At 48.8% G+C, this 24588-nt stretch overlaps 1 protein-coding gene across 1 annotated transcript; it reads left to right on the top strand.

Moving 5' to 3' along the window:
- Positions 1 to 1052: 1052 nt before the first annotated feature.
- HHIPL2 (HHIP like 2) lies at positions 1053 to 22763 on the top strand. The gene is made up of 9 exons (XM_016187345.2): positions 1053 to 1346; positions 5892 to 6520; positions 10337 to 10480; positions 11501 to 11829; positions 13168 to 13294; positions 16427 to 16572; positions 19025 to 19106; positions 20987 to 21069; positions 22334 to 22763. The coding sequence occupies exons 1-9, from the start codon at positions 1053 to 1055 to the stop codon at positions 22594 to 22596; spliced, it is 2097 nt and encodes a 698-aa protein (XP_016042831.1). The 3' UTR covers positions 22597 to 22763.
- The last annotated feature ends 1825 nt before the right edge of the window (positions 22764 to 24588 follow it).

The following is a 24588-nucleotide window of genomic DNA, read 5'->3' as shown; positions in this document are numbered from 1 at the left end:
ACACACTCAGCAGGAATTCTCTGTAAACAAAGTGTGAACTTACACACAGACACACACACACACGCACATACATAAACTACATACACACACACTCACACACAGAGACACACACACACAGACACACACTCACACAGACACAGACACACAGAGACACACACACAGAGACACACACACACACACACACTCACACACACACACAGACACACACACACAGAGACACACACACAGAGACACACACACACACACACACTCACACACACACACAGACACACACACACACACACACTCATCGGGAATTCTCTGTAAACAAAGTGTGAACTTACACACAGACACACACACACACACATACATACACTACATACACACACACTCACACACACAGACACACACACACAGACACAGACACACAGACACACACTCACACAGACACACACACACTCACACAGACACACACACACTCACACAGACACACACACACACACACAGAGACACACACACACAGAGACACACACACTCACACAGACACACAGACACAGACACACACTCACACAGACACACACACACACTCACACAGACACACACACACTCACACAGACACACACACACTCACACACACAGAGACACACACACACAGAGACACACACACTCACACACACACTCACACACACACTCACACACAGACACACACACACACACACACACACACACACACTCAGCGGGGATTCTCCGCTATCTTAATGGTGCAGAACCTTGGCCATGCCACCATTGCACCTTTTGGCTAAGCACCCCCACACCCCAGTAGCTCAGCAGTAGCTGGGGACCCAGTAGCTCAGCAGTAGCTTCTTGGCCAGACAGGATCAGAGGCGAAAGGGACAGCTCCTCACTGCTTTCCCAAGCCCTTGGTCACCCAACCTTCAGAAGAAACAGTGCTAAGAAATTACCTCTGAACTTGGGGGCGGGGATGGGTGGGGGAGAGGGAAAAAACCAGGAGGGAAGGAGGGAGGGCACCAGTGCAGAGCAAGGAAGCCAACCTTGGAAGTAGCAACAGCACCATGCTGAGAGAGCCCCTTCCCGGGCTCTCTCCCTCCCCAGGCGCTTTCTGCCTCAGCCTGTCCTTCTTGCTGGGCCAGGTGTGCTGGCTGCAGGGCCACCCCCAGTGCCTGGATTACGGGCCCCCCTTCCGGTCCCCGCTGCCCCTGGACTTCTGCTCCGACTATGAGTCTTTCGGTTGCTGTGACCAGCATGGGGACCAGCGTGTCGCAGCCCGCTACCGGGACATCATGAGTTATCTGGACCCACAGGGCCGTGAGCTGTGCGGGGGCTACATCAGAGACATCCTCTGCCAGGTGACCCTGCGGGAAGTGGAGGGGCCCCAGGTGGGGGGTGTGATGTCCTAAGTCACCTCTTGAGGACCCCTCCCATCTGCTTCTCTTTCCTTTGGAACTTGGGGTTCTTCAGCCATTGACACTGGGGACAGCGGCTGCTGCAGTTGGCTTCCCAGAACGCCCTCTCTGGGCTTCTGGTCCTGGGGTGCCCCCTGGCCCTCCAGGAGAATGAGACAGGCATTCATCCTGAGACTCAGGAGCCCTCATCTTCCACCCCACGCCCCCCACAGAGCTGAGCACACACACTTGGATGGGGGGGTTCTCCCCAGGACCCCAGAGTCTGCCTGCGCTCTGCCAAGGGGCAATGACTCACTCAATGGAGAGTCTGCTTCTTTGACGGCCAAAACCCACATCCTGCTGGCCTCACCTCCGCCAAGCACAAACACCGACTTTGTGGGAAGAGGAGTCTGGGGGTGTCCCCCACAGGGGAAGTAATACAAGGAGGTGCCTGGGGGAGTAGCCAACGCTCTGAAGATGCCTGGGGGGGGGGAGATGCGGGTCTGGGCAGGCTTGGGCTCTCTTGGCCTCCTGGGCACCTGCCAGTGGGATGGCTCAGTGCTCGATAGGCCCTCAGCCCCAGACCTCTTGGTGCAGTGGGCTGGCCACCTCATCTGTCCCATTAGGGACACAGAGCCGGACACAGAAGCCAGCACCTGGGTGGCACCACCCTGGCCTGTTTCCCAGATAATTAGCTGTGGGATAAACATCTGAGCAGAAGCTGCCTTCCACGAATAGCACCAGGCTATTAACATTATTATTATTTTTTTCTCCAGGGTTATTGCTGGGGCTCAGTGCCCGCACCATGAATCCACTGCTCCTGGAGGTCATTTTTCCCTCTTTTGTTGCCCTTGTTGTTGTAGCCTTGTTGTGGTTATTATTGTTACTGTTGCTGTCATTCGTCATTGGATAGGACAGAGAGAAATGGAGAGAGGAGGGGAAGACAGAGAGGGGGAGAGAAAGACAGATACCTGCAGACCTGCTTCACCGCCTGTGTAGAGACTCCCCTGCAGGTGGGGAGTCAGGGGCTCGAACTGGGATCCTTACGCTGGTCCTTGTGCTTTGTGCCATGTGCGCTTAACCCGTTGTGCTATAGCTTGACCCCCTAACATTAATTTCTGATACACAACTCCCTCGCCTTCCTTTCCTGTCCCTGCCCTCACTTCCTCTTCCTACTGGGAGAGGTTTCAGAAAGCCCAACTGGACTACCCGGTTGTTTCAGGAAGCTGAGGAATAAGAGGATATATTAGAATTTAAAGCACCCTTCCCCACATGTGTTGTGTGTCCCCCGCAAACGCTCTGGAGGCAGCTGCCAGAGGCAGTTTCACAGATGAGGACTCTTGAAGGACGCCTTCAAGGTCAAACAGTGCAGGGGATGGAGGGGCAGACTCGAGGTCTGTGCCCAGTGGCTCCGCCATGTGTCCACTCAGCGTGACTGGGTTAGTGTTCGACAGCCCAGTGCCTTGTCCACTGTGGCCTTGCTCTCTGATGCTAAAGCAGGAGAGCGACAGTCACTGTGTGCCTGGATGAGAAGCATCTGTGCAAGATCTGACCTGAGGTGAAGAAGGGAGCCTGGGGTGTATGCGCTCCAGCCCCTCCCCCCCTTTAGCATCTCTCTTCCTTCTTTGTTTTGTATGTGATCCCAGGGAGTGAACTCAGGGCCTTGTGCATACACAACACTTCCATGTTACCCCCAAACCAAGTTTCTCTTCCTTCCTTCCATATTTTTTAAAGAAAGGGTGGGGGTATAGCATAATGGTTATGCAAAGAGACTCTCATGCCTGAGGCTCTCAAGTCCCAGATTCAATCCTCCACACCACCATAAGACAGATCTGAGCAGTGCTCTGGTAAAAAAAAAAAAAAAAGGGAGTTGGGCTGTAGCACAGTGGGTTAAGCACAGGTGGCACAAAGCGCAAGGACCGGTGTAAGGATCCCAGTTCGAGCCCCCGGCTCCCCACCTGCAGGGGAGTCGCTTAACAAGCAGTGAAGCAGATCTGCAGGTGTCTATCTTTCTCTCCCCCTCTGTGTCTTCCCCTCCTCTCTCCATTTCTCTCTGTCCTATCCAACAACGATGACAACAACAATAATAATAACTACAACAATAAAACAAGGGCAACAAAAAGGGAATAAATAAATATATATTAAAGAAAAATGTGAGTACCACACAGCTCTAGCCTGTGTGTCACACAGATTAGACCTGGAGCCTCAAGCCTACAAGTCCTTTGCTATGCTGCTGAGTGTTTCCGCAGCTCAAAGGGCCCCTTTGAACCAGCCGCTGTCACCTTCCTACTTTAAGCTGCCTCTGTCTTTCATCTCTTGGTTGCCTGCCTACAATTCTAATGTCTTCCTAAAGTTTGCTGCAGTATAGGGAGAGCCTAGGGACAGATGGACGCTCCTTCTGACAGTCCAAAGAGCTGGTGTACAGAGCAGAGGCGTGGAGGCACTCTGTATATATTCAACATTGAAGCACTTTCAAAATTAAGAGAAAACTTTACTAGAATGCTTAGTCACTGGGAGGGATACACCCCGTGTCTACCTTGATTATTTTATTATCAGTTGTCAACTATTTCAAACATCTGTAAAAGTACAGACACTTAAATATTTAGTTCTAGGAATATAATGTGCAGAATCAACAGATCAAAAGTCTGGCCAGGTTGCCTCAGGTTTTGTCTGTAAGGAAATAAAATCTTCCAGACAGAGTAACTAAAACAAAGGGAAAGCATCCCAGGAGGTGATACAGTGGCTAGCATGCTCGACTTACAAACATGGGGTTCTGGGTTCAATTCCCAACACTGAATGTGTCAGAACGAATCTCTGGTTCTCTCTCCCCCCCCCCCATCCATCATAAATAAATAAGTATTTTAAAAAATAAACTAATGAGGGGACTGGGTGGTAGCGCAGCGGGTTAAGCGCACATGGCACAAAGCCCAAGGACCTATGTAAGGATCCAGGTTGGAGCCCCTGGCTCCCCACCTGCAGGGGGGTTGCAGGTCTGCAGGTGTCTGTCTTTCTCTCCCCCTCTCTGTCTTCCCCTCTTCTCTTGATTTCTCTCTGTCTTATCCAGTGACAACAACAATAACAACAACAACAATGATAAACATCAAGGGCAACAAAAGGGAAAACGTAGCCTTCAGTAGCAGTGGATTCATAGTACAGGCACCGAGCCCCAGCAATAATCCTGGAGGCAAAATAAGAATAATAATAAATTAAAAAAAAAACAACTAAGGGAAAATTGGTATTATCCCTCTTTTTTTTTTTTTTAAAAAAAGTATAGTTACATAAAAAAACGTATATGCCAAGAATTAAGCTAAATGATAGAGATGCTATAGTGAATATATGATTTTCTGTGTGTGTGTCATCTAAGATATAGTAAACACTGTTAACTATGTCATGGCTCCTTCATTTATTTATTTACATTCCTCAAATCATTTTTTAAATTTGCCATTAATAGTGTTTTACAAGACTGTGAGATGACACGGCGCCCACCACCCAAGTTCTGTGCCCTCACTGCCCCACCTCCCCACTAATAGGCTTTCTTCCTTTCTCTCGGCCTCTCTCTCAATATAACTGGCTCACACATTTATGATTTTACTCCTCTGCTTTTTCATTCAGATAGAGAAACAGAAAGAGGAAGAGAGACACACACAAGGAAGGAAAGAGAGAGAGAGAGAGAGAATCACCAGAGCTTCCCCTAGTGCCACTGTACCCCCCACGTGTCACCAAGCTTAAGCATGTACACTGAGTGTCCCCCCCACCTGACCAACTATCTCTCTGGCCCATCCCCTCCCCTCTACACCCCTTTCGTCTGGGAGTGCTGACTGGTAGAGAAGGTGGGTCCCGGGTCAGGTAGTGGCGCACCTGCTTAAGCATATACACTGCAATGCACAAGGACCCTGGTTCAAGCCCCTGGTTCCCCACCTGCAGGGGGAGAGATTCACGAGTGGTGGAGCAAGGCTGAGGTGTCTCTCTGTCTCTCTCCCTCTCTATCATCCCCTTCCCTCTCAATTTCTCTCTGTTTCTATCCAAAAATAAATAAGTAAAACACTTAAAAAAAAGAGAGAGGGGAGGGCTGGGTGGTAACCCAGTGGGTTAAGCGCACATGGCACCATCCCAGTTCGAGTCCCCAACTCCCCACATGCAGGAGGGTCACTTCATAGGCTTTGAAGCAGGTCTGCAGGTGTCTATCTCTCCCTCTCTCTGTCTTCCCCTCCTCTTTCTGTTTCTCTCTGTCCTGTTCAATAACAACATCAGTAATAACAAGGGCAACAAAATGGAAAAAATGGCCTCTAGGAGCAGTGGATTTGTAGTTCAGGCACCCAGCCCCATCGACAACCCTGGAGGGAGGGAGGAATGAGGAGAGAGAGAGAAGGTGGCCCCCACAGAAGAGCTTTGCTGGGGGCGGGGGTGAGACACAGAGGGGCTTCCCAGCCCACTGTTGTTCTGCAGGCCCAGCTCTGGGCCCCGTCCACCGCCCCTGACCTTGCTCTCTCTTCCCCACCCCTGGCCCAGGAGTGCTCGCCCTATGCCGCCCACCTCTACGACGCCGAGAACCCCCAGACGCCCCTCCGTAGCCTCCCAGGGCTCTGCCCCGACTACTGCGCCGCCTTCCAGGCCAGCTGCGGCCCGGCCGCCCGGCTGCTGGCCCCGAGGCTGGACGGCGCCCGCTTCTGCCACCTGCTGCACCTGCCGGACCCCGACTACTGCTTCCCCGCCGTGCTGCGTAGCAAGCGGCTGGCCCGAGGGCTGGGGGGCCCGGCTCGGGACCCCCGGGGCTGCCTGCAGCTCTGTGTCTCCGAGGTGGCCAACGGGCTGCACAACCCTGTGGCCATGGTCCATGCCGGCGACCGCAGCCACCGCCTCTTCGTGGCCGAGCAGGTGGGGCGGGTGTGGGTCTACCTGGCCGATGGCAGCCGCCTGCAGCGGCCCTTCCTGGACCTGGGGGCCGCCGTGCTGGCCTCGCCCTGGGTGGGCGACGAGAGAGGCCTCCTGGGCCTGGCCTTCCACCCTCGCTTCTCCCGCAACCGCAAGTTCTACCTGTATTACTCCTGCGGGGGCAAGAAGAAGGCGGAGAAGATCCGCATCAGCCAGATGAAGGTGGCTCGCGGGGACCCCAACAAGGCTGACCCCAAGTCAGAGAGGTGAGAGAGACCCTGACCCCGGGCGGGGCTGCTGTCTTGGGAGTTGACAGCAGGGAACCTTCTGGGTGTGGGAGGTTGGTGGAGGAGCTGACACTTGAGGAAGCCTGAACCACACTTTTGTTTTATTTTATTTTTTATTTATTTATCTTGTTTTCTATTTTTTATATTTATTTCCCCTTTTGTTGCCCTAGTTATTTTTTTTATTGTTATTATAGTTATTATTGTTGTTGTTATAGATGTCGTTGTTGTTGGATAGGACAGAGAGAAATGGAGAGAGGAGGGGAAGACAGAGAGGAGGAAAGATACACACCTGTAGACCTGCTTCACTGCCTGTGAAGCGACTCCCTTGAAGGTGGGGAGCCAGGGGCTCAAACTGGGATCCTTAAGCCCGTCCTTGTGCTTGGTGCCACGTGCGCTTAACCCACTGCGCTACAGCCCGACTCCTTATTTTTACTTTTTAAACCATAGCACTGCTCAGCTCTGGCTTATGGTGGTGCGGGGGTTGAAACTGGGACTTTAGAGCCTCAGGCATGGAGAGGTAGACCAGTGGGTTCTGAAATCCAGCTCCATCAGGAGTGGGAGAGAGAAGAGGGGGAAAGAAAGGGAAGAGACACTTAGAAGTAGTAAGTGTGACTTAGAAAGGAAGAGAAGGCAAGAACATTTGGAGAGAAAAAAAAAAAAGGGAAAATATGGGAGTCAGACTGTAGCGCAGCGGGTTAAGCGCAGGTGGCGCAAAGCACAAGGACTGGAATAAGGATCCCGGTTCGAACCCGGCTCCCCACCTGCAGGGGAGTCGCTTCACAGGTGGTGAAGCAGGTCTGCAGGTGTCTATCTTTCTCTCCTCCTCTCTGTCTTCCCCGCCTCTCTCCATTTCTCTCTGTCCTATCCAACAATGACGACAACAACAACAATAATAACCACAACAATAAAACAACAAGGGCAACAAAAGCGAATAAATAAATAAAATAAATTTAAAAAAGGGCAAATATATGTAACTGTAGACAGATAGTTATAGAAATAATGGCCAAGCCATTATCTGTGCTCTTGGGAGAACTAGTGTAGTTAATTCTAATGGAGGGAATGGGGACACAGAACTCTGGTGGTGAGAAAGGTATGGAATTATATCCCTGTTATCTCATGATTTTGTAAATCACATTAAATCATTAATATAGGGCGGAGAGTAGATATCATAATGGTTATGCAAACAGACTCTCATGCTTGAAGCTCCAAACTCCCAGGGTCAAACCCCCACACCACATGGGAAGTGCAGCGTCACCCAGAGAAGCTCTGGTGCTGTGCTATCTCTGCTTCTGGCTCCCTCACTCTCTATCTGAATGAAAAAGCTGCCAGGAGTGGTGAAATCATGCACGTATGAGTGGGAGGCTCCAGCTAGGCAGAAACAAAGATATGAACACACTCACGCGTAGAAGGCAGTGTTGTCAGATTCTCAGGCAGAGCGACAAGACACCCTGAGGCTTTACTGCAAGAAACCATGTTTATTATGCCGGCAGACCCAGCCGGACTCGTGTCCACAGGAGACTGGGTGGGCCCTGAGCACAGTGGCATTGGCCCTTTTATACAGTTATCACTTTCCCATAGTAACTAAGAGCAACAAGCTTAACAGTTTTGGTTTTTTTTTTTTTGGTGTGTGTGTGTGTTTTCTTTTGTGTTTATCAAGAGTACAACTTGTTTGGGTTAGTAGCAGATTCTAGGGCAGAAATAGCAGATTTTAAAAAATTATTTATTTATGGGAGTCAGGCAGTAGCGCAACGGGTTAAGCACACGTGGCACAAAGTGCAAGGATTGGCAAGGATCCCGGTTTGAGCCCCCAGCTCCCCTCCTGCAGGGGAGTCTCTTCACAGGTGGTGAAGCAGGTCTGCAGGTGTCTTTCTCTCCCCCTCTCTGTCTTCCTCTCCATTTCTCTCTGTCTTAACAATGATGACACCAGTAACAACAACGTAATAACTACAACAACAATGAAAAACAAAGGCAACAAAAGGGAAAAATAAATAAATGTTTTAAAAATTATTTACTTATTAGTGGATAGAGACAGAGAGAAATTGAGAGGGCAGGGGGAGATAGGGAGGAAGAGAGACAAAGAGATACCTGCAGCCCTGCTTCACCACTTATGAAGCTTTCCCCCTCCCGGTAGGGGCCAGGGGCTTGAACCTGGGTCCTTGCACACTGTAGTGTGTGTGCTTAACCAGGTGCATCACAGATTCTTTTTTTAAAAAAATATTTTTATTTATTTACAACTGAGTAGAGACAGAGAGGAATTGAGAGGGGAGTAGGAGATAGAGAGGGGAGAGAGACAGAGAGTCACCTGCAGTCCTGCTCTACCGCTCATGCAGCTTTTCCCCTGCAGGTGCGGCCCAGGGACTTAAACCTGTATCCTTGTGCACTGCAATGTGAGCTCTTTACCAAGTGCGCCACCACCTGGTCCCAAAATAGCAGATTTCTCTGATTACAACAACAGAAGGCCCTGTGTACGATGGGAGGAGCGGGAAGATGGCTGCCAACTCACTTGTCTTTAACTAAGAAGTTAAGGAAGTTGATGGGTAACACAGCGGGTTAAGCGCACATAACGCAATCTGGGTTCGAGCCCCCGGCTCCCTACCTGCAGGGGAGTCCCTTCACAGGCGGTGAAGCAGGTCTGCAGGTGTCTATCTTTCTCTCCCACCTCTGTCTTCCCCTTCTCTCTCCATTTCTCTCTGTCCTATCCAACAATTATGGCATCAATAACAACAACAATAAAAACTACAGCAACAATAAAAAACAAGGGCAACAAGTATGAATAAATATTTTAAAAAATATTTTTAAATGAATAAATGTTTTTAAAAAGCACACAGAGAAAAGAAATTAACCTTTGCTGCTCTCCTAAAAGTTAACCCTTGCTAGGGGATATGGAACTCTAGTGGTGGGAATTGTATGAAGTTGGACCCCTCTAATAGTACAATCTTGTCAATCATTATTAAATTACTAATAAAAATTATTACAAAAATTAACCCTTACTTTCCTCAACAGCGATAGGAAGATATTAATTAATTATATTATTGATTTAATAATGATCGACAAGACTGTGGGATAAGAGGGGTACAATTCCATATCATTTCCACCACCAGAGTTCTATATTCTATTCCCTCCACTGGAAGGATCTCTAGTCTTTATCCCTCTGAGAGTATGATTTTTTTTTTTTTAATTTATTTTTACCAGAGCACTGATCAGCTCTGGCTTATGGTGGTGCAGAGGATTGAACCTGGGACTTTGAAGCCTCAAGCAAGAGAGTCTTTTTGCATAACCATTACGCTATCTACCTCTGCTCTTGGATCAAAGATTTTTTTATGGGGTATAACATTTCTTTTCTTTCTTTTTTGCCTCCAGGGTTATTTTTGGGGCTTGGTGCCTGCACTATAAATCCACTGCTCCTGGAGGCCATTTTCCTCATTTTGTTGCCCTTATTGTTGTTGTTTAATTGTTGCCATTGCTGCTTTTGCTGTTTGATAGGCCAGAGAGAAATCTAGATAGGAGGGGAAGACAGAGGGGGAGAGAAAGATAAGACACCTGTAGACCTGCTTCACAGCTTTGTGAAGCGACCCCCTTGTAAGTGGGGAGCCGGGGTCTTGAACCAGGATCCTTGCACTTGGCTTTAATTTAACCAAGTAAACTACTGTGTCTCAGACCTGAAGCTACTTGCTTTGTGATCTCTGGAAAGTCTGGAGCTAGCTTTAGTTAGCTTGGACCAGTCACTTCAGGGTGACTCAACAAAACACACTTTGGGGTCACATCAAGGCCTAACATGGTTCTTTACCCTTCTAGGGTCATCTTGGAGATAGAAGAACCAGCCTCGAACCATAATGGTGGGCAACTTCTCTTCGGGCTGGATGGCTATCTGTACATTTTCACGGGGGACGGAGGGCAGGCAGGCGATCCCTTTGGCGAATTTGGAAATGCTCAGAACAAGTAAGTTGGTGGAGGCTGGGCTCCTGCCCCTTTCAGGAAAATCCCTGGGGAAGCATCTCTGAGGAGATGGAGCTATCCAAGGGCCTTGAGCTCAAAGCACTTACTGCAGAGGCATCCCTTCTGTCCAGGCAGCTGTTGCGGTCATTAATAGAGCAGAAACTGTGTAGCTGTCGGTGTGTCCTGCAGAGATAAATCCAGAGTGTTTGATCCATGCTAGCAGAACGCCACTTAGCACACCCAGATCTGACCATGATTCAGTTCCGCCTCACAGTAGCGATGGGCACTGTGTTTCCAGCTGTTTTCACTGTGCTGGGCCCAGGGAGACACTGAGGAGTGAGTGGGTGACAGACAGGACCTATGGGAGGTTCCCATATGCCTGGTGCTGTTCCAAGATGCCTTAAGTGTACTTGGAAATGAGATTCTGATAACCCACAAGAACAAGGATGTTTAAGATCTGTTTTGTTTCTGGGTGTCTCCTCCTGCCCCCCCAATACCTGGGCTGCCCCAGTGGACTCACTCCACAAATACCTCAGGAATCAACAGATTCTGACAAGTGTATAGTGAGGGGGTGCCAGACATTGCCTTGTGTGGAAAGCAGTTTGGTGATCCCTCAAAAAAAAAAAAAAGCAAAATGAGAGGGTGGGGGAGATAGCATAATGGTTATGCGAAAAGACTCTCCTGCCTGAGGCTTCAAGGTCCCAGGTTCAATTCTAAGCACCAGCAGAAGCCAGAGCTGAGCAATGCTTTGGTTAAAAATATAAGTAAATAGATTAAAAACAAAAGATTTTTCATCAGGCCAGGTGGTGGCACACCTGGTTAAGCACACACATTACAATGCATAAGGACTCAGGTGTCTCTCTCCCTATCTCCTCCCCTCTCAATTTCTGTCTCTATCCAGTAGTCATATAAACATAAAAAGAAAAAAGATTTCTGATTAGAAAAATAAAGCAAGATGAGTATGGGCATACCAGCGGCTGGGCTGTCTCAACCCCTGCCTCTGCTTGGCCTCTTTTCTCCCAGAAGTTCCCTGCTGGGTAAAGTTCTGAGGATCGATGTGGACCGGGCCTCGCAGGGCAGGCGGTACCGAGTCCCCCGCGACAACCCCTTCGTCTCGGAGCCGGGGGCGCACCCGGCTGTCTATGCCTACGGGGTAAGGAACATGTGGCGCTGCTCGGTGGACAGAGGGGACCCCGCCACGCGTCAGGGCCGCGGCCGCATCTTCTGCGGGGACGTGGGGCAGAACAGGTTCGAGGAAGTGGACCTCATCGTCAAGGGGGGGAACTACGGCTGGAGAGCCAAGGAAGGCTTTGGATGCTACGACAAAAAGCTCTGTCACAACGCCTCCTTGGGTGAGTGAGACGTTCTCTGGGTGGTTTCTGGAATGAGGGAGAAGTTGGGGGTTGGGGCAGGGCATGGGGTCCCAGGGCACGCTGCCCGGCACCTCCATTGTGTGGCTGTATTTCTCAGACTGGGCAGAATCTGACCACTGGTGCCACAAACACCCTGGGCAGTGCCCTGAACTAGGAATTTGAGTCCTTGGTGGATTGAAGGAGTGAGTGATCTTGCCTTAGGAACCTGTAATGAACGAAAGAATTAATTCATTAAATCTTTGCCTCTGGGGTTATTGCTGGGGCTCGGTGCCTGCACTATGAATCTACTGCTCCTGGAGGCCGCTTTTCCCATTTTGTTGCCTTTGATGTTGTCATTATTGTTATTGTTGCCATTACTCTCATTGTTGTTGGACAGGACAGAGACAAATCGAGAGAGGAGTGGAGACAAAGATGGGGAGAGAAAGATAGACACCTGCAGACCTGCTTCAGTGCAGCAACTGAGGCCTGACTGTTTTCCAAATCCTTAAACTTGACCGCCTGCCATGTCAACCGAGGGGAAAAGGCGTGTGCATTCTCCAGTCATACCTCACGGGGCACACGTTAGGTCCATGCTTGGTTTGGAGAGGCCAACCAAATGAGGTGCTCAGAAACACTCATTCTGTCTGATTTCTTATGATCCAATGTTCATAGCAGCACAATTTATAATAGCCCAAAGCTGGAAGCCACCCAGGTGTCCAACAACAGATGAGTGACTCAGAAAGTTGTGGTCTATATACACAATGGAATACTACTCAGCTGTGAAAAATGGTGAACTTACCATCTTCACCTCATTTTGGACGGAGCTTGAAGGAATCATGCTAAGTGAGATAAGCCGGAAAGAGAAAGATGAATATGGGATGGTTTCATTTACAGACAGAAGTTGAGAAATAAGAACAGAAAGGGAAACACAAAGCAGAACTTGGACTGGGTTTAGTGTTTTGCACCAAAGTAAAGGACTCTGGGTGGGGTGGCGGGGCTTTCAGGCCCTGGAACATGATGGCAGAGAAGGACCTAGGTAGGAGGTGAGAGTGTTTTGCAGAAAACTGAGAAATTTTACACACGTACCAATAACTGTATTTACTATTAACTGTAAACTACTAATCCCCACAAGGGAAAAAAGGAAAAGGAAAAGAAACACTCCTTCAGGTCTATAGCACAGGGAGAATGCACGATTCATCTGGCTGGCTGTCCAAATAGAGACCAAGAGATGAAGTGTCTGGCACACAACTGTGCAACTGTGTTCAAAAGGCCCCTAAGCCCTCTCATCTCCCATGGACAGCCCTGGCAGTCACTTTCTTTCTTCCTTGTTCTGGACAGACGACATTCTGCCTATCTATGCCTATGACCACACGATGGGGAAGTCGATCACTGGAGGGTACGTGTACCGTGGGTGTGAGTTCCCAAACCTTAACGGCCTCTACATCTTCGGGGACTTCATGAGTGGGTAAGGAAGGGTTGAGACCCCTATCTCTTTTGTATTTCTAAAACATTCATTTATATGTTTATTGTTTACTGGATAGAGACAGAGATGAGTTGAGAGGGAAGGGGGAGAAAGACCAAGTGAGTGAGAGACCTGCAGCCCTGCTTCGCCACTCATGAAGCTTCACCCCTGCAGGTGGGGACCGGAGGCTTGAACCTGGGTCCTTGTGCATTGTCACATGTCCATTCAACCATTTGTGCCACCTTCTTGCGTTTCCTTTTGGTCTGTTCATAGGATCTCCATCTCTCTGCTTACACTGTCCATCTGTTCTTGCCACCTGCCCAATTTCTCCCCGAGATCCCTTAGTATGTTCGTCAGAACTGTTGCTGTTTTAAGTTCTCAGTCTGAGTCTGGCTGGGATGCTTACTCAACCTTCCTAAACAGTGTGTTTGGCCTTTCAGTAGGCCTTGTAATTTATAAACTGGCTGTTGGTGGTTCGAGACATTGACTCTGAAGCCTCCCGCATGCAAGTCCTGCACGTTATCACCCTGCCATTTCCCTGGCCCTGCCTTGTAATTTTTTTCTTGGTAACCAGGCATGACACAGTTGATAAAAGAAAGTGCTCTGAATAGGCCTTTGCAAAAGGGGGAGAAAAGCATTCTATGGCTCAATAATTGGGTGTCAGTGTTTTGGGGAGCCTAGATCCTGGACTGTGAGCCTCACAGATGCTTCTTGGTTGTCTTGCGTACACTCCCCGCACACTTAGGTGGGCCAGGATGGCAAGAGGGTCCTCCCTCCCTCCCTCCTTTTCTCCCTCCCTCCATCTCCATATGGAAGTGTAGAGCCAGCTGGTGACAGCTCCTAGACATTCCTCCAGGCTTGCTAGGTCTTCACCAACCTCTCTAATAGGCTAGATTTGCAGTGCGTTTCTCTGGAGAGCAAGGTGTTAGGACGAAGAGACAGCTGTGACAGGTTTCTTCTCCTCCCTTTGCAGGAAGAATGAGGGGATTTACCTCATCTTGGCTGTGGGAACCTAGTTCAGTACCTGAAGTCCTACATAAGTGTAGGTCCCTATGACTCTCTTTCCCCTGAAGTTTTTAACTTGAGACAGTGTCCACTGGGCTTCCTGTGACTAGTCAGTTAGTTATGAGCCAGCTTTTCTTTCTGGGCAAAGGTTGCTGTTCATGCATTTCTGTAAGTCATTCTTTTAAAGATTTTATTTACTTATTCATAATGAAGATGACAGAGAGAGAGAGAGAGAGAGAGAGAACACGAGGCATCACTGTGGTACATGTGCTGCCAGGGATTGAACTCAGGACCTCACACTTGAGAGTCCAGTGATTTATCCATTGCACCACTCGCTGGTTATTTTCTAGATCCACTTACCTACCTTTCTTTCTTTTTCTGATAGGGAGTCTGAGACAGAGAGTGAATGAAACCATAGCCCTAAAGTCTCCTGCAGTGCAGTGGGTGCTGGGCATGAACCTGGGTCTCATACATTCAAGTGAGCTATTTTTACCATCCCTGTGTTCCCTGTTTACCTTTCTAGTTGGGGATGGCTGGCAGGGGTGGGGGAAGCCCTGTGGCTTCACTTCTCTTAAGGCTCTAAGGAGAGTTGTTGACTTTCCAGTTTGTTCAATTTTCCTGCTTATTATCACGGAGTGGAGACTTCCAAGCATCTTACATACTGAGCCTGAAACCAGAAGCGCTTGGAAATTTTCCTTATAGAGATGTTCCTCCCACCCTCACCCCCCCACACACACTCTTTAATTAGAGTACTGCTCTGGTCTTATGGTGATGCTGGGGATTGAAATTGGGAGCTCAGAGCCTCAGGCAGGAGAGTCTCTTGCCAAAATCACTGTGACTCCCTGGCCCCTTCATAGAGGCTCTTAACTACACCTTCAGTTTCTTTAGTAGCTGTAGCCTTCTGAGTGAGCTCTGGTAGCTAGCTTACGCCTTTCAAGAAGAATCTGTCCACTTTATCTGTCAAATTTACTGGGGTCCGGCTGCTCCTAATACTTCCTTATGAACTTCTTAATGACTGTGGAAACTGGCATGATGTTATTTGCCTTCTTGAAAGATTGGTGATTTGTGTTTTTTTTTTTTTTTATTTTCCCCTCAAATTCGTCTGGCTAGAGTTTATCAATTTTATTGATTTCCCCAAAATCAATTTTTGAATTCATTGCCTTTTTTCCCCTATTATCACCCCCCCCCGGCTTTCTATTTCATTGATTTATACTTTTCCTCCTTCCTTCTGCTTGCTTGCTGGGGGGTTAATTTACTCTGTGATTTCTAGCTCCTCTCTGTGGAGGCTGAGGTCATTTGATTTGAGACCTGTCATCCTTTCTAATATCTATGAATTGTGTTCAGTGTTTCCCCTCAATGCTCCTCTACAGACTCCCCACAACGTTTGATGTATTGTGTTTTCATTTTCATCCTGTTAAAAAATATTTTCTATTTTACCTTAGAAAATTGATCTCTTTGTCCCCTAAGTTATTCTGAAGTGTGTATAGATATAGTCTATAAATATCTGGAGATTCTCAGAGATCTTTTTTATTTTTATTTATTTTTTAATATTTGTTTATTCCCTTTTGTTGCCCTTGTTTTGTTGTTGTCGTTGTTGGATAGAACAGAGAGAAATAGAGAGAGGAGGGGAAGACAGAGAGGGGGAGAGAAAGACACCTGCAGACCTGCTTTACCGCCTGTGAAGCGACTCCCCGGCAGGTGGGGAGCTGGGGCTCGAACCGGGATCCTTATGCTGGTCCTTGAGCTTTGCGCCATGTGCACTTAACCCGCTGCACTACAGCCTGACTCCCTATGGGAGATCTTCTGCTGTTGATTTTTAACCTAGCCTGATTTGGGATGTTATGCCTCTGGGATTATCTAGGGGGCAATGTAATCACAAGAATTTGTTTCTGGGGGGCCAGGTGGTAGTGCACAGGGTTAAGTATACATAGTACAAGGTGCAAAGACCGGCGTAAGGATCCTGGTTCGAGCCCCCGGTTCCCTACCTGCAGGAGGGTCACTTCCCTGACTGACTCTAGGAGGGAGCATATATATATATATATATATATATATATATATATATATATATATATATATTCTGCAGAGAGGAGCTAAGCATTCCTAAAATATAAGGTTTTGTTTTTCATCCAGTCGACTTATGGCTTTGCAGGAAGATAGAAAAGCCAAGACCTGGAGGAAGCAGGACATTTGTGTGGGCGACAGGACGTCTTGTGCTTTCCCCGGGCTGCTGAGCTCCCACAGCAAGTTCATCATCTCCTTCGCCGAGGACGAAGCAGGTGACTCGGGCAGCCCCCACTCGCTGTGCTTACTGACCCCTGGGAGCACTGGGAAGGGAGCCTTCACACATCTCCTTTACTGGACACCGGGGTTCAGTCAGCACCTCTGGCTTCTGCTGTATTTACTTACTTGTTATTGGATAGAGACAGACAGAAAGTGAGAGGGGAGGGGGATAGAGAGGGAGAGAGACACAGAGACACCTGCAGCCCTGCTTCACCACTTGTGAAGCTTTCCCCCTGCAGGTGGGGACCAGGGGCTTGAACCCGGGCCCTTGCACACTGTAATGTGTGTGCTTAGCCAGGTGCGCCACTGCCTGGCCCTGGCTTCTGTTTTCATTGCTGTTTAGTTCCTTTTTGGTCTATGCTGGGTTCCATTCTTCTTCTTTTTCTCCTTCTTCTAATTAAAATGTGTATTTTTAATATTTTTATTTGGGATAGAGACAGAGAGAAATTGAGAGAAGAGGGGGAGAGAGGCCAGGGACATAGCTCAGCAGGAGAGCGCAGGACGTGTGTGTGTGTGTGTGTGTGTGTGTGTGTGTGTGTGTGTGTGTAGCTCATGTACTCCAAGCTGAGTTTACTAGAATCTGAATCAGAGCCACTTGAGCAGAGCCCCAAGGAGGCAGGATCCAGTGGGTTTTTGTCCTGCTGGTATTTCTGGGGATGACAGTGGGAGTGGGGGTGCAGAAAACCTTTGATGCTCAGTCATGGACAGGACACCTCCTGATCCTGCCAGAAATTTGAGGAGCAGCTGCTGTGAGTGAGTGAGTGAGTGAGTGCACCATCTTTCCTGAGAGAGCTGAGGAGAGGGTGCCAGGCAGGAAGCTAGAGGATAAGGCCTATGGTGAGTCAAAGTGTGTGTGTTAGAAAGAGACTGTGAAAAAGAGCCAGAGAGAAAAAGAGAGGAGAGAGAGGAGAAAGAAAAGACACAGAGGGAGACCAAGAGACTGGGAGGGAAATTGAAAGAGAGGAGAGAGAGAGGAGAGGGAGAGGGAGAGGGAGAGGGAGAGGGAGAGAGAGAAGACAGAAAAGACAAGAGATTGAGAGGAGACAGAGGGTGAGCCCAACAGAAAGGGAGGTTGAGGAGGAAACAGGAGGGAATGCTTGTCTCAGCTCTAAAGAATTTCCCCCAATTTGTAAACAAAATGGTTTTAATTGCTGCTTCCTATCAGTTTCCTTTTGAAAGATTACACTTGGTGTTTTGTTAGCCATCTGTCCTGCCCTGGGTTTAGCCATGTGGAAGTGAGGAGCAGGGCACTGGGCTTGCTCAGGGGTCTCTCCTGACCTGGTTCCCCTTCAAGTGTGACCCCCAAACATCCCCTCATCCTGAAATCTTTGTTTTCTCTCTACCCTGAGCCTGTATGAGCAGGACGGAAAGAAATCCAGCCAAACTCTGCAGAGCGAGTCCCAGATGAATATTTTACAGGAGTACAGGATATTTTGGAAAAGTCAAAGGTTCTTTATAGAGCAAAGCTTATGTGAGCTCCAAAGTGGAAGGCCAAACATTCGGAAAGGGAGAGAAACCACAGCTGACAGGGTGTTGCTCCATGGAAAACAGAGGCTGTAAGAGGCCTCTCTGGCAAGAGTCCAGGGAAGGGCTGGCACTGTAGGAGACTACAGTCAATCTAAGTTCCCTTTCCTCTGAGGCTGGGGTGCCTTGAGGCAGGAGACCCGGGCAGGAGTGGGCCTGTCCAGGTGCCTGGGCTGAAGTGGTCTTGAGGCCTGTTGTTTTACAGGAAGCCACAGAAAGAAGCCTCATGTGCAGATGGGGTATTTGGCTGGTTGAGCCTAGAAAGCTCTCAACAGGGAAGATGGGCCATTTTAAAAGACCAGTCAGTATGTTGGGCTGAATTTATTTATTTATTTGTTTATTTATTTTGTCTCCAGAGTTATCGCTGGGGCTACACTATGAATCTCCTGCTCCTGGAGGCCATTTTTCCCATTTTGTTGCCCTTGTTGTAGTCGTTATTGTCATTATAGCTGTTGTTGGATAGGACAGAGAGAAATCGAGAGAGAAGGGGAAGACAGAGAGGGAAAGAGAAAGACAGACACCTGCAGACCTGCTTCACCACTTGTGAAACGAAACCCCCCCCCCCCCCCCCCCCGTAGGTGAGGAGTGAGGGCTCCAACCAGGATCCTTAAGCTGGCTCCTGCATTTCATGCTTAACACCATGCGCTATCACAGGTCGATTTCTACCCGGCCTGAACAACTTTCTTCCTCAGCACCCAGCCTTTATCTGTTTCCAAGCTAGGCATGGCACAAGCGATTGGTTACAAACAGAATATCAGGGTGCTAACATAAAGATGGGAGCAGGTTGGCTACAATCAGAGCCCACCACTCTAGGTACTGGAATGCGAATGAGGAAGCGAGAGTCCACCAACAGCGGTTTCCTCTCATTCTTTTGCCTGTGGATTTTTCATTTCTCTCTCAGTAACTGGGGTCCCTGTTTCCTAGGGGAGCTCTACTTCCTGGCCACCTCTTACCCAAGTGCTTATGCTCCAGGAGGATTCGTGTATAAGATTGTTGACCCCTCCAGGTGAGACTTGAACCCCCTTTCTTCTTGGGTGTGTTGCTTATTAGATCTTGTCTCCATGGCAGGTTATAAAAACGCCACTTTCACTGTTCTTAGGTTGTCTGGTTTGTCAATTGTCTTTGGCTAGTTGAATGTCACCTCTGCATCAATTATAACATTTACAATAGATTTTTAAATGTATAAACATTTAAAATCTAGTAGAGTGCTTTGATTTTAAAAAATGGGGGGGGGGGAAACCAGTGGGGGATAAAAAAATGGGCTGCGCCATAAAGTGCAAATACTTAGACAAAGAACACTGTTATGATATTTCCTGACTGGCTGTGGGAATGAGACTGGAACTCAGTTTCAATCTTGTTCAGATGCAAGGTGAGAGGCTTGAAGCGGAGCCTCTGTGTTGCCATTTTTCTTGACCAAAGCGCCCTTGCATCCCCACAATACCGACTGGTTACTGAGGACATTCAAATCAACCTCCCTGATCTCTGAAGTGAGACAGCATTCTTTAAAAAAAGTATTTATTTATTTATTTATTTATTTATTCCCTTTTTGTTGCCCTTGTTGTTTTATTGTTGTTATTGATATCGTCGTTGTTGGATAGGACAGAGAGAAATGGAGAGAAGAGAGGAAGACAGAGACGGGGAGAGAAAGACACCTGCAGACCTGCTTCATTGCTTCTGAAGTGACTCCCCTGCAGGTGGGGAGCCGGGGGCTTGAACCGGGATCCTTACGCCGGTCCTTGTGCTTTTCACCACCTGTGCTTAACCCACTGCACTTCTGCCCAACTCTTGAGACAGCATTCTTGTAGGTGGGCATGGGGGAGGACTGGGAAGCCCAGAACTGGCTTAGGGGAGGGAGGGCAGCTAGGGAGAGGGCCAAGACCCCAGGTACCCCTGCCTCCTGCACCAGGGCTCCTCAGTCTTCCTCCTAACACGGCCTACGGTAGGTCCCCACTGCTCTTCATTACAGCAAAGGGGCAAAGGAGGCCAGCAGGAATGGAGAAGGGCTCCCCTGTTACTGTCCTTGTACATTAGAAATTTGGTTTTAACAGACCAACTGCTGGCAGAGTCCTGAGAGTTCAGTCTAACCTAGTTAATGCATTTCAGGTCACCCCCTCCCTCACTCCAAAGCCAGATCAGATAGCTTGTCATCTTGGAGGGTCAAAGTTTCATTTTTGGCCTCTGTTATGGTGGGTCCTGAGTCTACTCTGCTTCTCACTGAATTCATCTTTGCTCTAAATGCCTGCACCCTAGAATTCTGGGGAGGGGGGGACAACTGATTATTTATTTATTTATGTGGCTATCTTTGGGGCTTCATTACTCCAGGTTGGCTTATTCAGATACACACACACACACACACACACAGAGAGAGAGAGAGAGAGAGAGAGAGAGAGAGGAAGGAATCACAGCACTGGGTGTGTGAGGAGGGACATGATAGAGACAGCATACGCAAGACTTTCATTCCTAAGGCTCTGAAGTTTGGGGTTTCATCCCCTACACCACCATAATCCAGAGCTGAGCAGTGCTCCAGTAAATAAACCAGCAAGCCAACAAACCACAGCACCTAAGCTTGCTTCAGTATGGTGGGAAGCTGGGCTCGAACTTGGCTCTCACACTGGGCAAAGCAGTGCACCATCCAAGTAAGCTGTCTGATTGACCCTTGGCTGATTGATTTCTTCCTTGGGAACCTTCCCCATCCCAGCTGTCTGCCTGGGGTCTGTAGGCTCCTTGTGCTGGCCCTGTCCCCCTCCCACAGCCTGTCGCCTGGTTCCTAAACATCTGCTCCACTGGATGAGGGGAGGGCTGAGCCTGGTCCTTCTGGTGACCTTGATCTACTGACCCACCTTCAGAGCCTTGAGTCCTCACTGTCCCCTTTCTGTCTGTCTCTAGGCGAGCACCTCCAGGCAAGTGCAAGTTCAGGCCAGTGCCTGTGAAGACCAAGAGTAAGCGGGTGCCGTTCAGGCCCCTCGCCAGTGAGTGTGTGGGCCCTGGTGGGGAGGGTGGGGCGGGTACAAATTCGCTGCGATCCTCCTGGGGTGGGCTGGAGTTTCTCCCCAAAGACACAGGCTTTAGACCAGGATTGTGGCACATGGTTCGGTTTCTGTCTGTCTGCAAACCAGAGAGAGTGGGGACAACGCATGAAAGCTGGGGCCTTTCACTCAGTCATCCCGTCGTCTGTGTTTGCATCCACTCATTCACTGGGCATCAATCACATGGTGCCAGTCACTGCACTCAGCCCAGAGACACAGCAGGGAAGCTGACTCATGGGGGCTTAGAGTCAGGTGGAAGTGGGGGGGCTGCTGCAGACAGACACAGATGTCCTTTACTTTCTTTCTAAGTCACACCTACGTCTAGTACTACTTCTGAGTGACCGACCTTTTTCCTCTTCCCTCTCAGATAAGAGAAACAGTGCTTGACTTCCTCTGGTGTTTTCTAGATTCTCTTCCCTCTCAGTGATGGCAAAACAAAATTAAAAACAAAAATTTGGGAGTCGGGCGGTAGTGCAGCGCGTTAAGCGCATGTGGCGCAAAGCGCAAGGACTGGCATAAGGATCCCGGTTCGAGCCCTTGGCTCCCCACATGCAGGAGAGTCATTTCACAGGCAGTGAAGCAGGTCTGCAGGTGTCTATCTCTCTCTCCCCCTCTCTGTCTTCTCCTTCTCTCTCCATTTCTCTCTGTCCTATCCAAGAACAGCAACAACAACCACAACCACAACAATGATAAAACAACAAGGGCAACAAAAAGGAAAAAAATAGTCTCCAGGAGCAGTAGATTCATGGTGCAGGCACCAAGCCCTGGCAATATCCCTGGAGGCAAAAAAAAAAAAAATTCATGGTCATAAATGTTCTGTGTCCTGTGTGGAACTGGGGTTCAGAGCCTTCTAGTCATCTTCCCTTAATATACAGATGCCTCTGGGCATGAGGACCACAGTTCTTTTTGGGGCACAGAAGCAAGGAGGTCTGGCTTCTGTAATTGCTTCTCTACTGGACATGAACTTTGGCTGATCAATCTAGAAACCCAGCCTAGAACCCATATTCCTTCCTCCTTTTCCTTAATTTTTAAGTAAATGCGGTTATTTATTCTTACTAGAGAGAGAGCAGGGCACTCATCAGCTCTGGTGTATGGTGGTGCCGGGCCCAACCTGGGGCCTCAGGCATGCAAATCCCATGCTGCATTGCTGAGATGTCTTTCTGCCCTGGGATGTGTGCTTCTCACTGTAGCAATGATTTCCCTGCAGAGACGATCTTGGCTTTGCTAAAGGAGCAGTCTGAGAACGCTATGGGGACGCTCTCCAATGCAACACTGGCTTCCAGCCCTGATGGGGCCTCCTCTCAGAAGAGCACCAGGACCAGGAAAGCCTTCCTAGGGCCCCATACAATGAAGAGATCCAGAGTGGGGTCCCCTGGCCCCCAGAGTAAGAGGAGGAAGACCCTGGAAGTCCAGGGTGATGGGAGGAGGGAGCGAGCTGGCCCGTGTCTCCCTGCCAAGGTTACAGTCTGAGAACCACCTGGACACTGAACTTGGGCCTGAGAAGGACAACAAAGCAGATTGGAGATGGTTCAGGTAGAGAGAACTTGACGTAGGCATGCAGACTGTGGCCGCCCTCACTCCAGAACCTTGCCGAAGCTTCTTTCTGTGCGGTGGGGCCAGGCTCGAAGCTGGGTCACTTACATGGCAAAGCAGTGCGTTAAGTGAGTTATTTCTCTTGGGGCCACTGCACTCCCTGGGGCCCCACCGTGTGGCTCTGGCTTGTTTCCTAGGTGCCCATGACCGATGTAATAAACGGACTCTTGCTCAAACGCCTATCCTTTGATCTCCTGGCTGAATGTCTGAGACTCCTTTGTCCTAGTCTCAGGGACTGATTTGCCTTGGCAGATAGCATTACATACCTATTTCTACTCTGAGTCTGTCTTTAGAGACTTACTTTGAATACATGACCCGGAAGCTCAACGCCGTGCTTCTTTTGAGTTGTCATTTAACCCCTGCTGAATGTGAAGAAGGTTGAGTCTTTGCAAGGTGAGGCGACTTGCCTCAAACTGAAGCGACATGGAAGCAGTGGAGGCTTGGTTCAACTTGAACCAGTCACACTGCATCTGGTTGAACTTGCCCAGGTGAATTTCTGTGTTAACCCCCCCTCCCCACTTGGGCAGCTGGCTGTGAAGGTAGGTGGCTTTTAACAGGGCTGAGAGAGGGAATAATTTTCTCCATGAAATTCTCAAGATCCAACTTAGTATTGAGGCTGTTGTAAATGACGTCCAATTAAAATTACTTGTCAAGGCAAAAAAATAAGAAGTTGAAGCAAGGTATTTGTTCTTTTGCAAAAGGGCGTGCTGCCAACAGTGGCTGTCTGTCAGCAGCACGCCCCCCTCAGCCTTCTCCCATCTTTTATACTTGACGCAGAACTGCCTCCTCCACCCCTAGGCTAGTCTTCAGAGCTCATAATCTCCCTGCTGCCTAAATAAGGAGAGGAGGAAGAGAGTCTGAGGGTCTCTGCTAGAGGATTAACAAGCACTGCAAGGAGCTGACCTAAAGAATGCCAAACTACCAGCCACAGGTGGTCATAGATAACAATTGATCAAAAGAATTTTTGTATTGGGAGTTGGGCGGTAGCGCAGCAGATTAAGCACACGTGGTGCAAACTGCGAGGACCGGTGTAAGGATAAGGATCCGGTTTGAGCCCCGGCTCCCAACCTGCAGGGGAGTCACTTCACAGTCAGTGAAGCATGTCTGCAGGTGTCTGTCTTTCTCTCCCCATCTCTGTCTTCCCTTCCTCTCTCCATTTCTCTCTGTCCTATCCAACAACGACGACAACAACAATAATAACTACAACAATAAAACAACAAGGACAACAAAAGGGAATTAAAAAAAAAAGTTTTTTTTAAAAAAAGAATTTTTGTACTAAACAGTTGTTCTGTTCATGTTCTTTTTAAACACTTTTTAAAATTTATTTTCCCTTTTGTTGCTTTTGTTCTTTTTCATTGTTATTGTAATTATTGTTGTTGTTGTTGTGTAGGACAGAGAGAAATGTAGAAAGGAGGAAAAGACAGAGAATGGGAGAGAAAGACAGACACCTGCAGACCTGCTTCACCGCCTGTGAAGCGACTCCCCTGCAGGTGGGGACCGGGACCTTACCCTGGTCCTTGTGCCCTTGGGCTTTGTGCCATGTGTGCTTAACTGCTGACTCCCTCTATTCATGTTCTTCTGAAGACAAGACCTAACCATCTCTCACAATGCAGTGTAGGCAATTTGATTTAAAGAGAACAAAAACAAAAAAGACCATGTTTGCACCTTTTAGTCTCCTCTTCTGCCATTTCATGTGTGTGTGTGTGTGTGTGTGTGTTTTAAGACTTTATCTGTTTATTAGATAAAGAGAACCAGAGCAACACTGTGGTGCATGTGCAGTTGGGGACTGAATTCAGGACCTCACGCTGTAGCCATCAGTGCTCTCAAGGATAGACCTTAGCCTTGGGATGGGGCCACCTCTGACACTGC

The sequence above is a fragment of the Erinaceus europaeus genome, chromosome 19 (assembly GCF_950295315.1).
Source record: "Erinaceus europaeus chromosome 19, mEriEur2.1, whole genome shotgun sequence".
NCBI classification, from domain to species: Eukaryota; Metazoa; Chordata; class Mammalia; order Eulipotyphla; family Erinaceidae; genus Erinaceus; species Erinaceus europaeus.
The sequence above is the reverse complement of the archived record's forward strand: the minus strand, read 5'-3'. Positions and strand labels throughout refer to the sequence as shown.

Bases quoted from the DNA above. Each gene is read 5' to 3' on its own strand.
- HHIPL2 (XM_016187345.2), top strand. From the start codon at position 1,053: ATGCTGAGAGAGCCCCTTCCCGGGCTCTCTCCCTCCCCAGGCGCTTTC. The intron at 1,347-5,891 runs GTGACCCTGCGG...CCCCTGGCCCAG, and splicing joins TCAGAGACATCCTCTGCCAG to GAGTGCTCGCCCTATGCCGC. The intron at 19,107-20,986 runs GTGAGACTTGAA...GTCTGTCTCTAG, and splicing joins AAGATTGTTGACCCCTCCAG to GCGAGCACCTCCAGGCAAGT.